Source organism: Mycteria americana, chromosome 1 (assembly GCF_035582795.1).
Source record: "Mycteria americana isolate JAX WOST 10 ecotype Jacksonville Zoo and Gardens chromosome 1, USCA_MyAme_1.0, whole genome shotgun sequence".
In the NCBI taxonomy this organism is placed as follows: domain Eukaryota; kingdom Metazoa; phylum Chordata; class Aves; order Ciconiiformes; family Ciconiidae; genus Mycteria; species Mycteria americana.
Window position 1 is genome coordinate 38,052,081 of NC_134365.1, and position 15,148 is coordinate 38,067,228.

A 15,148-nucleotide genomic window follows, 5' to 3' on the forward strand; every position below is an offset into this window, starting at 1 on the left:
AATTACTTCTCCGCGTGCTCATGGTGGGTCACTGCAACTTGTCCTATAACCACTTCTTCATTGGTGCAGGCAAAGAAAGAGATCAGAACCTCCTCCTCCTCTAAGACGCCCCGGTAGGAGCAGTGACGGTCACTGCCCAGTACACCCACCTCACCCTCTCTCCAACTCGTCCGTGGAGCTAAGTTCCCCCAACCTGGCAACTCACTGCAGTCCCAGAGCCCTCCTTCAAAATCGCAACCTCAATGCCGACAGCCCTGAAAGGAGGCGTAGACCTGGACATGGCAGTCTCACTAACATCAGTAGGCACGATTCTCTAAAGAAGATTGATAGCCCTCCAATTAGAAGATCTACATCATCTGGTCAGTACACAGGTTTCAATGACCATAAACCACTGGACCCAGAGTCAATAGCTCAGGTTTGTGTCTTTTTTATTTTATGTCACTCTCTGATTTTCTGAGGAGCAAGTCTGAGGGAACAGCATAGTGCAGAGCACATAGAGCGGTAGGAGCGTGTGTGCAGGTGAATATCCTACTTAGCTTTTTAAACAGAGTGCATGTGAAAGAAGATGCATTAAGGAATCCTGGATAGAAGAAGCACAAGGGGGACTAGGCATTGCAGTAGCAATAAAAAGAAATTATTTCCTGTTATACCATAATGAAATTGCCTCTGCCACCCAGAACACTAGGATAGTATATGATTACAACAGCTATGTAAATCTCTGTGCTCTGATGAAGGCTGGCCTATTCTAACTTGCATGTAATTAGTGTTCAATTATTTCTCAGTATTATGCTTTGCAGAAGAGTGCTCTGACTGGCTAGTAGTGACCATTGCCAGTCAAAGCACAGATTTACATTCCAGGGTCTTGTGCATTTTACATAGTTTTCATATAGTTCATATCGTATGTTGATTTGGTGCTTGTAGTTGTGCCCAAGAACATGATGTGCAAGACATTGCACCTGCATAAATGATGGGTCATCTTATCCCTGTGTGAGCACTCTCACCAGTCTCATTCCTGGCAGTGAAGAGGTGAGAAGGATGGAATAGGGAGCACCTCGATCATCAAATTGGTCTGTTGTACAGAGCTGGTAACAGATCTTGAGCAAATAGATGCCGCTGTCTTCAGAACTCGCGTTTTGTCTAGGTAGTATAACATGATTACTGGGGGCACCTTGAGGGTACAATATGATTGCAGAAGTATTTTACAATAACGCTGGCACTCTTGTTTTAAAATTTAATGTACTGGTGATGCTTGCTTTCAAACTCTGCTTCCAACAAGGGATAGAAGGGACTGTCGTGCTTGGGTCAGAAAGCTGAACCGTGTATTAGAGAGTTAGAAAGTGTAAATGTTGTTACTGTTTTATTTTACTATAAGTTATTTATTTACTTTCCTGGAACCACACACAGTGTTGTTTGGTTTAAGCTGGGTTTTTTTGATGCATAGACTAGTGATCAAACTGCATGAAAGTTACTGTGAGCAAGCAGGGAACACCGGATACTTAACCTCAGTTGTATCTCAATACCACTGAAAAAAGGTAAACTAGTGTCTTGGTGCATTCTTTTGGCATTTGTCCCAGAAATCCTGATGAAAAAAATAATTTCCTAGGTAAGCTCACTGAACAACGTCTTGCAGTTTTTTTGTGCTTAAAATTTAACTCAGAGAAACAGGAGGAGAGAACAGCTGATAGACAAACAAGCTTTATTTCCTCACAAAACCTGGTTTATAATCCCTGTGAGGGAATACCTGAACACCTGGGACACTAAATGAGGGGAGCAGTCAGCTAAGAGGTAGCAAATGGACTAAAATCTTCACAGCTGTCAGCACCCAAGAGATGACAGAAATCTTCACAGTTAAAAATGCTGCTAAGCAAATATCCACTGTCCTGACAATCACTTAATAAAATGGCTTGCAGGTTTTAGTTTAATTGATTTTTTTAAAATAATTTTGACTCTCTCATGTGAACAGGTTAAATATTTGTAATGTCCAGCCAAAGCTGTCATCTTGTCAATCGTCGTGTCTTTCAAATAAATCTGGGGGAAGCTGGCTTTAGCACTATAATACTTGTTAAAGAGAGGATGGTTGGCAAATTAACTCATGCATTTTTCACCCTCTCTTCCTGCTCCTCCCGTGCTTTGCATTCGGTAGCAATTCGAATGACATGCCGCTCTCTCTGTGCTCTGACCCAGGACATCGAGGAGACGATGAACACGGCGTTGAACGAGCTCCGTGAGCTGGAGCGGCAGAGCTCGGCGAAGCACGCTCCCGATGTCGTGTTGGACACCTTGGAACAAATGAAAAACACCCCCACCCCTGCCACCTCCACGGAGTCCCTCAGCCCTCTCCACAGCGTCGTCTTAAGGAGCTCCGAGCCTCAGATCCGCCGTAGCACTAGTTCTTCCAGTGACACCATGAGTACTTTCAAGCCCATGGTGGCCCCTAGAATGGGAGTGCAGCTGAAACCTCCTGCTCTTAGGCCAAAACCTATTGTTCTTCCAAAAACAAATCCTAGCATAGGGCCTTCCCCTCCTTCCCAGGGTCCAGCCGACAAATCTTGCACAATGTAGACAGCTCAGCCACCCACAGTGCCCGGCTGGGGTATGCTAGGGAAAGGGATGGATTAACGATAGAAGTCAGGGCTCCGTAACATCATTTGTTCATGTTTGTAACTGGAGAGGCTTTGTTTTTCAGTGTTTTTGAATGTATTGTCTGAAACTAGCTACATTAACATGGGCATTTGTATTTTGTATGGTTTCAATTAAAAGAAAAACTGGACAATTGTGCATCGTTTTAAAAAACAAACATAGACTTACTTGAAAACTTGATGCTGCACCATTTGTAATAAAAACAACACGGATCACAAACAGCTTGCCACGTCGTACCATACTTCACGGTCTTACCGTAGCTATATAATAACAGATCCTGCACAAAACTAAGGGGCGGGGGGGGTCAGGGGAGGTGGGACCTCTCATTTCTGGGTCACTAAACCAAATCTCAAGCAGGTTAGTAGGAGCTGAAATCTAGCATGTGAGGATTAAGTGTCTGTGTGGAATGTCTAGGTCATCTCAGGCCACATTTCTTATTTAAGACACACCAAAAAAATCCACCAAACCCTCACAATTCTCACAATTGGCACCAAGTTTTAGCTTTCTTGTTGGCAGTCTCACGAGAGACAAGCGCTGGATGGATCTGGAGATCACATTGCTCTCACCGATAAAAAGCAGCATTCCAGGTCACAGCTAAAGCACATCTCCAGGATAGTATCTAGAAACTCCTTTTGCTGTCCTCTGTAATAGTGTACCTTTTCCCATGAAGCTAGACCTTCCTTCCGTGATACCACGTTTTTCACAAAAGCGAAATTCATTTAAAGTTCATAGTTGAGTGAGCCAGGCTCTGGGGAGTACGTGAATCTGTTGGTCCATTAGGCAGGCTGATAGGCGATTAAAAGGATCAACTACACAGTAATTCAGCAAAGTATCCCATTGACTTTATTGCTCAGTGTCCAATTAAAGACGGGATTTGAGTTGTAGTCAGAGTTTCGAGCTGACCTAGCTCCGCTGGCTGCCCTGCACAGCGCAGACACCCTGCGCACGTCCTCGGTTATGCTGACGGCAGCAAGACAGGGACTCTGAAGAGGGACTACCTCCTGCCAGCCATGCAGGGGTCAGTCGCAGGACAGGCAGCTGAGTTTCTACCGCCTAGATTCAAGCTGACTAAAGTTTTCCATAACCACTTCCCCCTCTTCTCCTTTTTTTTAAATGGCAGAAAGCAGTACCTTCCTTATGTCCGTGAGTGACGACTGTCAACTTTGCTTAGCACTCTGTTGTTAAACTTTGTTAGGCGTGAACTAAATGTACGGCTGTTTTGCACATTGCAACAGTAAGCCATAATATTATTTCTGTGAACATATTTTCTGACATCCAATCCATAAAAAAAGTTTCAGTGAAGAAGATGGGGAAAAAAATCCATTGTGGTCCACCTTCAGGAGTACAACTTTAAGGCTTTAAGTGAGATCTGTCTTTCCATGTGTTGCTTAAGATCTCACTGTTGGAAAGCTTGAAGTTGTACCACTTGCTATACATAAAAAATTGAGTTTGGGAGGGGAAGAGTAGTGACAAAATTTGATAGACATAATTACTGAGGTGACAGGAGTAATTCCCTGTTGTTATTTAGAAGCAACTTATTCCTGCTCTGGTTTACAGCCTGTAGACAGGTAACGCAAAGCCCCAGGTGTGAAAAGCGTCCCATGAACCGCCTCTGAGAGCCAAACTGCTCCTGGTATTTGCAAACCCATCGCAATCCAGCCGCAGACTTCACGTGCGTCTAGGTTAGAGGCAAAGTCTTAACCCACCGCGGCGGACCGTGCGGCGGCGGTCAGTGAACCTCCAGCCCTCTCGACTCCACTGCCTAGTCCTGACGGCAGGGCGAGAGCCTAAGCCAGGCCAGCCCCAGCTGCAGACCAGCGCTGGTCTAGAGAGCCTGTTCAGTCGGTTGGGACCAGAGATATTTTCAAGTAGTTCCCCAGTTTACTAGAATCAGCGGAACAAACTGGAATTTCAGCTTTCATTTACATGCAGTTTTAGTCTAGCGTTTTTAAATTAACCCACCTGGCATAATTGAGATGAATACCTGTATCTTTAAATTGCATAGGGAATTTTGTATGTTTAAATAACTGTACTGGACTCCATAATGCTTATATTAGAAATCGTTTAGCAAAAGAAAATATTAGAAACAGTGCATTTAGTGAATGCATCCACTTAGTGCATTCACACAGTTAAATGTGTAGTTTGATGGTTATTATAGATACTTAAAAGTATAGTAAGTGGATATGTAACAGGAAAGACTGCTACAACTACAGACGTACTAAAGGGTAACTCCTGCACACCTAATCCAATCAGTATTGTCCTTTACTGTCAAGTTTGATAAATTGCAGTACTGGTAGCTTCCTGCTTGTTGACTGTTACCTAATTGTGTCAATGTACATCTGTAGTATGTACATGTGAAAGTGCCTTTAAATTTTAGAGGAGCTTTAGCCTTGCTCTTGTACTGTTGCATTTCCATTGCATCCTTCCCTGTTCGTGTATGGCTGCATTCCCATTGCATTCCTTCCACTCTCGAAGAACAAATAAAAACATGGAAATTTCACAGTTCTGGAAGAGAAATGTACTGTTAATCTGTTGTGACAATGCACTTTTATGTATAGTACTGTACATTTTTGGCATGTACCATTACAAGCTTCAGTATACATTCAGGTTTGTTCCTCATAGTGTATCTTTATAATAAAGAAGATAGTTCTGTCTGTGCGTGTAGTTTTGCCGGGAAGACCGCCGTATCTTCTAAAGTGGATTGCCCATCTACCTTTCCCTTCTACATAAAGGGAAAACCATCAGCATCCCCCAGCCACCCACACCCCACCCTGCATCAGGTCCCATCACCGTCTTGGCTTGAAGAAGCGCTCATTCCCAGACGGGCTCCCACCTAACTTAAAGAGCACCATCCCCAAAAGCTCACCCAAGTCCCTCCGTACCTGAAGACCCCCCACAAAGAGCCGCCCACCTCACACGGTTCTGCCTGAGCACCGTCGAGGGCAGCCGACCCCGCTCCCGCTGGCTGCGGGAACCCCTGCCACCCACTCGGCCGGCACCCGCCCCGCCACCGCCCTCCTGCTCCTTGCAGGAAAAAAAACGAGATGAAAAGAACAATCCGGCTTCCACATTTTAAAAACACAGTCCCAGAGTTAAAAGAATAAAAAAGTCTACCTGGGGGCATTTCTTACAGCAGAAAAAGGGATGCCCATCGTGCTGGGCCGGGGGAGTGCCGCAGGTAAAGGTTCTCTTCAGTGACCTTATGCGCGAGTAACGGTGACAGTACACACGCCTCTGCAGCTGGCTCCAGGACCAGGGGGCTGTGAGCGTCAGGCTGATGGCTGCACGAGAGACGTTCAGCCATGGATCAGACGCTGTCGAGCACTATTCCTGGACAGGCCCGCCGTGCTGCCCAACTTACATGCATTTAGAGGGAGAAGAGCTACTTGGAAACGCACTTCCAATCCTTGCTTAAAAAAAATAATTAGGGGCAGGAGCCACAGCTGAAGGGGCCGGTTTTAAAGTCGTCTCTGGTTGTGGTTGAGGACCACCATCTGCCCGGAGGGGAAGAAGGGGACGGATGTCAGGCGGTGCGGGGCAGTACGGGGGGACGGGCATGCTGGCCACCCCGGCTCAGAGCAGGGGTTTCGTTCTTCATGCTGGGAAAGCTGCTGTAACGCAACTGGTCGTTAGTGGGCACATCGATCAGCCCGTGGTGACAGCCTTTGTATCGCAGCGTCCAGCGACCTACTTTGGGTTTTTCTTCTTGTCCCCTACTGCACAAAAGCCGACTAAGAATTTCAGGAGGGGACAGCAAAGGTCATTCCTCATTCAAGGTCCTGCACAGCCCAAAGGACGTGTAACCCAATTTCCACAGGCAGCCTGCACGCTAGTGGGGAGAGAGGCTTCTGTGGCAGCTTTCAATCTCTTTTAAAATAACTAAGAAAACACAAGAGGACGAGCCTCCTCACGTTGTGTAACGTGAAGTTTCGGTGTTGCGCTGCACTGACTTCTTAGCTTGCTTCCAGGTTTTGTAGTGGAAAAAAGCCCGGCTCTCACGGAGACAGCCAAAGGTTTTGGCAGGTGACTAGAGAACCGCTGACTTTACTGGCACTCGGAAAAGCAAAGGAGGTGATGAGTTGTTTTGCTGAGAGAAGTGTATTAATGGAACGGACAGTGAGCAGCAGGGTGTTTAGCTCTTGGGTCACCACTGAAAAATCGCTGTTTCAAGCCACGGGCAGCTCCAGGACACGGCACTGCCCCAGCCTGCACAAACACCTCCTTGGCCAGCGTAAGGAAACCGCAGAGCCTCAGCCCAGGTTTTAAGTTCTCCTTGGTAGAGACGCACAGTTCGTTACTTACTCTGCACCTCACGGAGCTTTACCCTGCGCAGAAGGATCCGCAGTCGCTCTCTTCAATCACTGCTGCCCCGTGGGATGAGCCTTGGCGTTGGTCTGGATGGTACTGATACGTGGGGAACAACTGAAACCGGCCTAAGCGTTAACTAATGATGGTACAGGTTGAAAGTACCATTCTTGTACGTAGGAATATTGCTTTTTCCATGAACTTGGCTCTTGGCAGGGGCGGGGGGGTGAAAACACACAAACCCTGTAACATATGAAAGGCCAAATAGATCAACAATTTAGCACCTTAAAATCCAGTCAGCTAGCACAGCTTAATTACTGTTAAAAAAAAAAAAAGGGCAAAACAAAAAACCAACCGCTAGTTTAGACATGCCACTGTAATTACAGCTGCTCCCCTGCTCCCCCTCTCCCCCCCAGCCCCAGCAGGGCTGTAACCCTAACACAGTATTTCGGTTGCTCTCATCCAGCCATCCTACTGATCAACAAGGCTAAAACTGGTGGAGAGAGGGAAAAAGAAAAAGGCAGGTCACGGACCAGGCCGTCTGATGCACATCCCAGCCTGACTGGGGAACAAAACTTGTGTGGTGGTGCTAAGCCAGACTTAAGGGAGAAAAGAGCAATATATTTCCTTATCTTTCTCACTCATGTGACAAATACATTGAGAGCCACATGCCGGAAGGCAATACGCAGAATTTGATGCTGACTGAGGGATTAAATAGTGTTAAATAATATACACTGGGTCCGGCTGAATTGAACAAGTCAGCAGGTTTTCTCCCACCTTTCTCAATACCTACCTGCAAATAAAACAATGCAGGAACACTGTTGTTACGCCTAACGCTGCGGTCACCTGAGCCTGTGCCCCACAGCAGCACACGGTCGGTGCAGCCCCACAGAATCACAGAATCACAGAATCGTATAGGTTGGAAAAGACCTTTAAGATCATCGAGTCCAAGCGTAAACCTAACACTACCAAGACCACCACTATACCATGTCCCTGAGCACCTCATCCAAACGTCCTTTAAATACCTCCAGGGATGAAGTTGTGCCGCTGCCATCTCCCAGCAGGGTCAGGCCACCCTGCTCACCGCAGACGCTCAAGGGCAGCTTTTTGGTCCGGGGTTGGAGGTTGTGGGTTTTCCTTTTTTTAATTAACAAACTGCATTGATTTTTTTTTTTTTTCTTTTTTTCAAATAGCGTAGTAATGGAATAAGAGTGCGAAGTACAAGGCAAAACAAATTCAGCTGTAAAATATGAAGACAGAGAAGTTGTGCTGTACAAAGGAGGTCAGACACTTGCGGGATTGAAATCAATAGTAGCTGCACTCAGTACAGCAGCATGGATAAACCAAAACCAAACCCTGCCTATTCTTATTTCCATGGAGCACATCGATGCCTCCCTTAATATCTGCCACGTGCATTTTCAGTAGTGTATTGACGTCTATAAACACTGACCAAACAACACAAAACAGTGATTTACATTTATTTGAATGAATTACCCTCCGGGAGGGACAAATCACTGAGCCCAACGCTGCTCTGGAGGGGAATAAGACAGTCATTGAAACGGTTGGGATTTTGGCAGTGACTGTTTGATTGCAATGAAATAGAATTAACGTGGAGGTTGTTACTGGAGTCATGAATAGTGAATTTAAGTGTGCTAAAGGTGGAAAATACCCCAAATCCTTCACAACTTTGACCACAAACTGCTGAGTACCGTAAAACAACTCAGTGCAACACATATTTTAATTGGTTTTTTTTTCCTGCCTACAATGTTTTCAGAGATGGCCATTACAGCAGTACACCAGCACTCCTGGTAACCAGCACCAAGGTGAATACAACAGGGTTATCCACCAATACTCACAGGTTTAAGCTGCATTTCACTTAGACGGTTTTCTCAGCTCTTTAAATGTTTTTTCCTGAATGCCACTCCAAAAACAAGTCAAAACTTAATTTCAAACCTAATGTCAAGACCATTTTTTAATTTGTCATACACATCGCAAGGCTTATTTTATGGCTAGGTCAAAGTTATTCTGAACAAAATCAGTTCACGTACAAGGTTACAATCGGGGATTGAAAAGTGGCTAATCTGGGGCTGCCAAATTACGTAGTTAATTCTGAACTCTCCTCCGTTCCCCTTCCCAAATTACAAATTAAAAAAAAAATATATGTATACATATGCACATATCATTGCTCGCAAGCATAGAGCTGGGTACATTGCAAAATTCCTGCTGCATGTTTTATTTCTAGCTAAGAAAATACAGTAATGCGGTCCGTTGGGGGAAAAGCTCTCCCTCCCCGCACAGCCCCGATGGCGGGTGAGAGGGGAGCCCGGCGGTGGGCAGCAGCGTGGGGACACAGCGCACCCCCGTCGGAGGGACCCCCGTCTTCACACGCCCACAGGACCACCCCTCTCCTGCCCCCCAGGCTGGCAGCCCTGCGGGTCCTGCCCAGTTTTCTCCAGCCAGACGCAGAGCAATGTTTGCCTTGATGCTGCCATTACACCTCAGTCCTTCAAAATGCTGCCGGTATTAAAAATGAACTTATTTTGTCAAATACTAGAAGTTTAGGAATAATGTAATTTCTTATGTACTGTAGGCCTAAACGCCATTCGTATCTGTGTACATCCATGAGGTGTGCACATGAAAATGCATATGCTCAGCGAAGCAGCAGCTGATTTACAAGCTTTTCTACAGAAACCGAAGTTTCTTCTCTACCTGCATTGTAACATTGGGTCTCTGGTTTGACCTCTATAGAAATAACTTGATTTTCTGTTTCCAAGTCATCAGTTTTGGTGTTTGTTCTTTCACTGTTTTTACTTTTTCCTATTTTAGAGGTGTACCAGCAGGCTCAAGTATTTAAATGCAATTTTTGTGTGCACTACAGTTCCGTCTCCAATATCAGGTACATTTATTATTACTCTAAAGTAAACTCAATTTTTCCAGACATCTATTGGCAACGCTAGTCATAGAATAATTCAGTTATGCTTAATGCGGTTTTCATTCTTAGTTAAATAAAATTGATGAGAAGGCAGTTGCTGCAGATAATTTCACTTTTTCCCAACATTTCCTTTTTTTTGGTGAAAAAAATAAGAGAGTGCTGTCTCGGGCTTTACAAATTTCCCAGCAGCTGCCGGCTGCCCCAGAGCTCGCCGCCAGCTGAGCAAGGAGCCCGCTCTGAGGGTGCCTGTGCTGGGCGGCCGCACTACCCCGGTCCCCGCACCGCGGCCCCCGGCACTCACCCCACCGCCCGCTCTGGTCGTAGCAACATCAGCAGCACATTTTCCCCCTCTATTAACTTGAATGAGAATATGCTTGAGAGCGATCAAATCTATACATCTGCCCGATATAGTCTGAATCCCGTGTGGCGTGGTCCCAGTAACGCAGCATTCAAATGCTGTAGGAGTCGATCCACACCTTGCTCACTTGGAGGAGGACTGGAGGCAAACGTGCAACCTGTGCCGTCCCTACAAAGCTCCTGAGCGTCAGACGTCATCCCTGAGGCTCTTTGCCCTCTTTGCTAAAGCCAACGTGAGCATCTCCAGTGCCTGCCGCGGCTCAGGTTTACCCCCTGCATCCAGGGCACCCACTTCTTCAAAGCACTGGGAACGGTCATGTCTCAGCTGATTAAAGGAAGGATCCCAGTATCAAATAAAAACACATCAGGCAGGAAAAACACATTTGTACGTGGCAGAAATCCTCCCAAAATGAGGTGCCGCAATTCTGCGAAAGGAAATATATATATATATATTAAAAAAATAAATAATATATATAATATAATATAGCTATATAATATATATATATTCCTGAACTTTGCCGTTACGCTTATGTGCAGGAATATTTTCCAGTGTTGCTTGCGCTACCCTGAGTAACGGTCAGGGAATAACCTGGTTTGTTCATAACTTCTGTCAAGACAGCGCTGAAGTGAGGTGGGTGCCCTTCTCTCCCCGGGCATTTGTAATTCAGTCCTGCTCTCCTGGAAACGTCGCTGTTGCGCCTGGCGGCTGCGCAGCCCCAGGCCGCGGTGAGGGGATGCCGGGCAGCCCCTCCAGCCGCTGCGTTCAGAGGGGGGTGTCCCGCTCCGCCGGAGGCAGAGGTTAGCCGGGGGAAGGACCCGAGTTCGGGATGCTCTTACACCGGCCAGAAGAGGCTTCAGCGTTGGAGTGGCAAAAATACGGGACAGTGGAGAAGGGAAGCTGACGCGTTATGCGTTAGCCGGCCGGGACTCTTCTCCTCCGCATCGCTCCTACAGCATTCAATAAAGCGGGTACCTGTCTGTGGCTGCCTGCCCTGCTGCTATTTTTAGCAGCTCTGCTCCTCCCCAGACAAAATGTTAGAGAGAGAGGGAGAGATCAAGACAAGCTGTACCTCGCAGAATAACCTCCGCATATCCGCACAAACAAAAATACAGCACTTCAACGAGTACAAATGTCAAATCAAAAATAAAAAGAACCAAAATGTATCTGTATGCAAGGTGCACTGAAACCAAGACACGTTTCTTTCAGCTGGTAAGGCCAAGGACTGTGCAAGCCATCCCTTTGTATACACTGGTTTATTCCACCGAGGTTTAGGATTTTACCTCTTCAATCTCCACAGTTCCTCTCAGGGAAAAACAAAGGAGAGAGAGGGGCTGGGGAAGGGTGGGGGAGAAGCTGCTTTCTAACCTGGTAGCCCAAACCAGTAATCTTGCAGCCCAAATCATTCACTTCCCGTGAGAGACAGGCGTTTGGCACAGCAGCAGGGGAAAGCCGCCGCACGTTGCACGGCGCCTGGGCAGGGTCCCGGCTGGACGCCCGTCCCTGCCCTCCCTCCTGCCCGCGCCCGCCCTGCTCTCCCCCCCGCCCTCCTCCGTGTCCCACACTGCCCGTCACCTGGGGGTAAAACGAAAGGCAAAACCGCCCAAACGCTGTGACGCTGGGCCATGCCCGTTCAGCTTTCTGCGGCTGCAAACGTTTCCACCAGGCAGCTCTCGCGCGAGCCCCCGACCCCCGCTCGCTGTTTCTGCTGCGGCGTCTGGTGCCGCGGGAGCCCTGACAACGAAAATAAAGTTTCTTGACCACGTTTCAGGTTTGCTGCTCATCTCTCAGCATTTCCTTCCACGGAGATTATTCTGGTTTCTATGAAAGGTGAAACAAAATCTTTGATGAAAGCAGTCGGGTTTGTCTGTGGCAATACACTCATTTAGAAAGAGGTTTCCATTTTTTTAGCAAAAGATTCAACTTTTGGGGCGGTGAACCGGGTCCGAGTTACTCCTGTGTACCCGGCGTGCCAGGAGGTATTTCGTGGCAGGGTCTCCTCCCTGCCAGGCCAGGGAGAAGGACGCAGCACAGGCTGGGAGAAGTTGCAGGACACTTCAAGCCCAGTTTTCTCTGATGTTTCAACACTTTAAAAAAAAAAAAAAAAAATCACTGTAATTCAGGCGAAAAGCAATGCTTCTATTCCTGTCAAGCTTCCTATCCACCGCAAGGGGTTTTTTTGTCCATTACCTTGTTGCTGAAGGCACGAGCGACAGCTCACGCTGCAGCGGGCCACCGGGGCCACGGAAGAGGTCTCGGCCGGGCGGGAGGCGAAGCGCCGGGCACGGGCAGGCAACGAAAGGCACCGCCAGATTCTTTCCCCCAGGCAGAGAGCTGGTACAAACCCGTCTCCGGGATGATTATTTGTAAAACTGCCCTGTTTAACCCAAAGCAGAGAGTCCTTTGGAAACTTCAGTTCCCTTCATGTATCATTACATGAGCTACTCGGAGTATGAAATATGAAGTAATGTATTTTAAGGTCTAGTTTGTACCTCAGGGTATCCAAATATCAAAAATTCGTGGTTCAGTTCATAACAGTTGCTCCCAGTTTCTGTGGGTTTCCTGTAGGGCTTACCTTTCAAGGAGAGCCGAACACGTACTCCACGGCAGGAGCGCCGGCGCTGGCCCACACTGCGCTGTGTCCCTCGCAAGCCAGAGCCCACCCCAGCAAGTTAACCTATATGAAAACACAGGGCTTAGTCCGTTGGCTTGTCCTCCAACACGCACCATTTGGATTTTTATAAAGGAAAAAAACCTCCACAAGGCCTAAACCCAGCTGTCCGACAGCCCCTGGCTGGCTTCTGTTTAAATTTGACTAATGATTTCACAAGTGACACCCTCTCGTCCAGACTTAAATACCAACCCAATGGGTCCCACAGACCTTTAGGAGACTCAAGACTTACAACTGCATCTCTCATTCTATATATTAGATGTTAACTCTGCATTGCATCTCTATGACAGTATTGTATACTGAAGTTATAAATTACAGAAGGCTGCACTGTAAAGGTATCATACAGCAAATAAGTTTAAGCAATCAGAAGGGCAGCCACAAACTGAGAAAACATTATTTCTTGCACGGCCGGACACCTCGTTAGTACAAGACATAAAAGAAAACATGAAGCAGCGCAGAGAGAGAACACAAAGCTGGCTTGTAACAGGATTTTCCCTTTCGCAGCAAATTCGACAAGCTTAAATATATTTTCCATAATAAAAATGGACAAAATAATCTCTGTAACTTGTCCCTAGATTTTTTTTTTAATTGAAATGCTTTGCTGCAATTTTTTATCCATATAGGACAAATGCATTTCATTGTAACATCTTATATAAAACAATTCTGCTGTAACATAAGCAAAATACCTTTTTCTGCTCTTTCTAGAATGAAATATTGCTACGAATTATGTCTTCAGGAAATATCCTGGGTTTCACAAAGCAACATTTCCTGATGGGACAACGACTTGCAGGAAAACTACTGGCCAGCTCTGGCAAAGAGCTGTGGGATGTCTCGGCCCCTCGCACACCGACCCTCCCCGGGGCACGCAGGGAAACACCAAATTCCAAGCCAGGGTGCGGGTGAGCAAATATTGCTATTAAAATAGTAATATTTAAGAATGCGAAGGCAAAGCTGTCAGAACTTCTATTTGTGAGAGACAGATGAAAACTTTAGCAACGGCATGTTTTATTGAGAGAGTTCAGCTCAGCGACCTGCGGACACTGAAACACGGCTGCCCTCCCCTCCTCCGGCAGCGCGCGCCGCCCTCTGCTCAGCCGGACCCCGAGGAGAAGTTCACCCAGTGAAACAGAACTCACATAAATTGAGGTTTTCATACCGCTCTTGTTAGCGGCAAGTCTTACCCCAAACGCAAGAGTCTCAGCTCTTGACCTACCTAAAGCTCCTTCCTACCTGTCTCCTTTGGGTCACAAACGCCACGGGAAGCGACAGAAATTTGTGGTCTTTTAAACTCCAGCTGTTAATCGTTCATGGTTTGTAAATGTCCTGCAGCCGCCGACTTTTCACAAACATTACTTTTTTTGACACTACTTTCTTTTAAATGAATCCGTTAACATCAAGCGTCCCTTGGTGAGCTCTTAGTGTTTTATAGAGAAATAAGCCCCATATATTTTTTTTTTAGCAGCCACTTGATTAAACTGCTACAACACCATTTTCACTTCTCCCATTTATTGTGCAACCAATTACTTTTGGATCCCTGCAAGGATAAGCTCGAGAGCTCTTCGTTTCTCTTTCAGCTCTCCGTTACACACGCACACGAACGCACGCACAAACTGGTTTCACGCCCCTACCCCACACCTGGAGGAGAGGAGGTTTCCTACTCCCGAGGCTTTCAGAAAGTTCCCCAACAGCTTTCCTCAGCCACCAGACCCATCAAGTAGGGATAACACTCCCCAGGTGTCTTACGGATATACATTTATTACATAGTTAGGAAGGCTGAAGGTGACAATGTCACAAGCTGAAGTCCTCTTTGATGCAGCGCCCTATCAAAACCAGCTCACCAGCAAAACCAGCTCACCAGCAGCCCAGTTACCTTCACATGGATGCAGACATCTCCTCCCTCCTGGACTTTGGTTGCATGTTAGCAAGCAGCGTTCTGCAGTACTTCCATGGCAGACATCAAGAGCGCATTGTCTGTTGCTTGACTTTGTTCACAGAAGGAAAAAGTTTGGGCCACAATGCCAATTTCTTTGAGTGGTTCTTTGTAGCATGCTGCAACATCTCATTAACACTCCTTGCCACATAAAGGAGCAGTGATGTACATATCAGAGGAGTTTTACTGCTGTTTAAAATTGTCACCACGCATCTACTAACTGTAATAGTTTCTCGAACATCTTAGGAAAAAAGCTCTAGGACAAACATTCACTCATCAGAGCTTCCTATTAAAATATTTGCAGCCATTTCATAA

The 15,148-nt window shown here is 46.5% G+C and overlaps 1 protein-coding gene across 2 annotated transcripts in view; it reads left to right on the forward strand.

The window, feature by feature from the left end:
- Nucleotides 1-5,294, forward strand: part of SRGAP1 (SLIT-ROBO Rho GTPase activating protein 1) — a 153,663-nt gene extending 148,369 nt beyond the window's left edge. For both annotated transcript variants that reach the window (XM_075494847.1, XM_075494841.1), the window contains 2 exons: nucleotides 70-415; nucleotides 2,185-5,294. In XM_075494847.1, the coding sequence (XP_075350962.1) occupies nucleotides 70-415; nucleotides 2,185-2,562 (724 nt within the window). In that variant the 3' untranslated portion in view covers nucleotides 2,563-5,294. The remainder of the gene's footprint in view (nucleotides 1-69; nucleotides 416-2,184) is intronic.
- The last annotated feature ends 9,854 nt before the right edge of the window (nucleotides 5,295-15,148 follow it).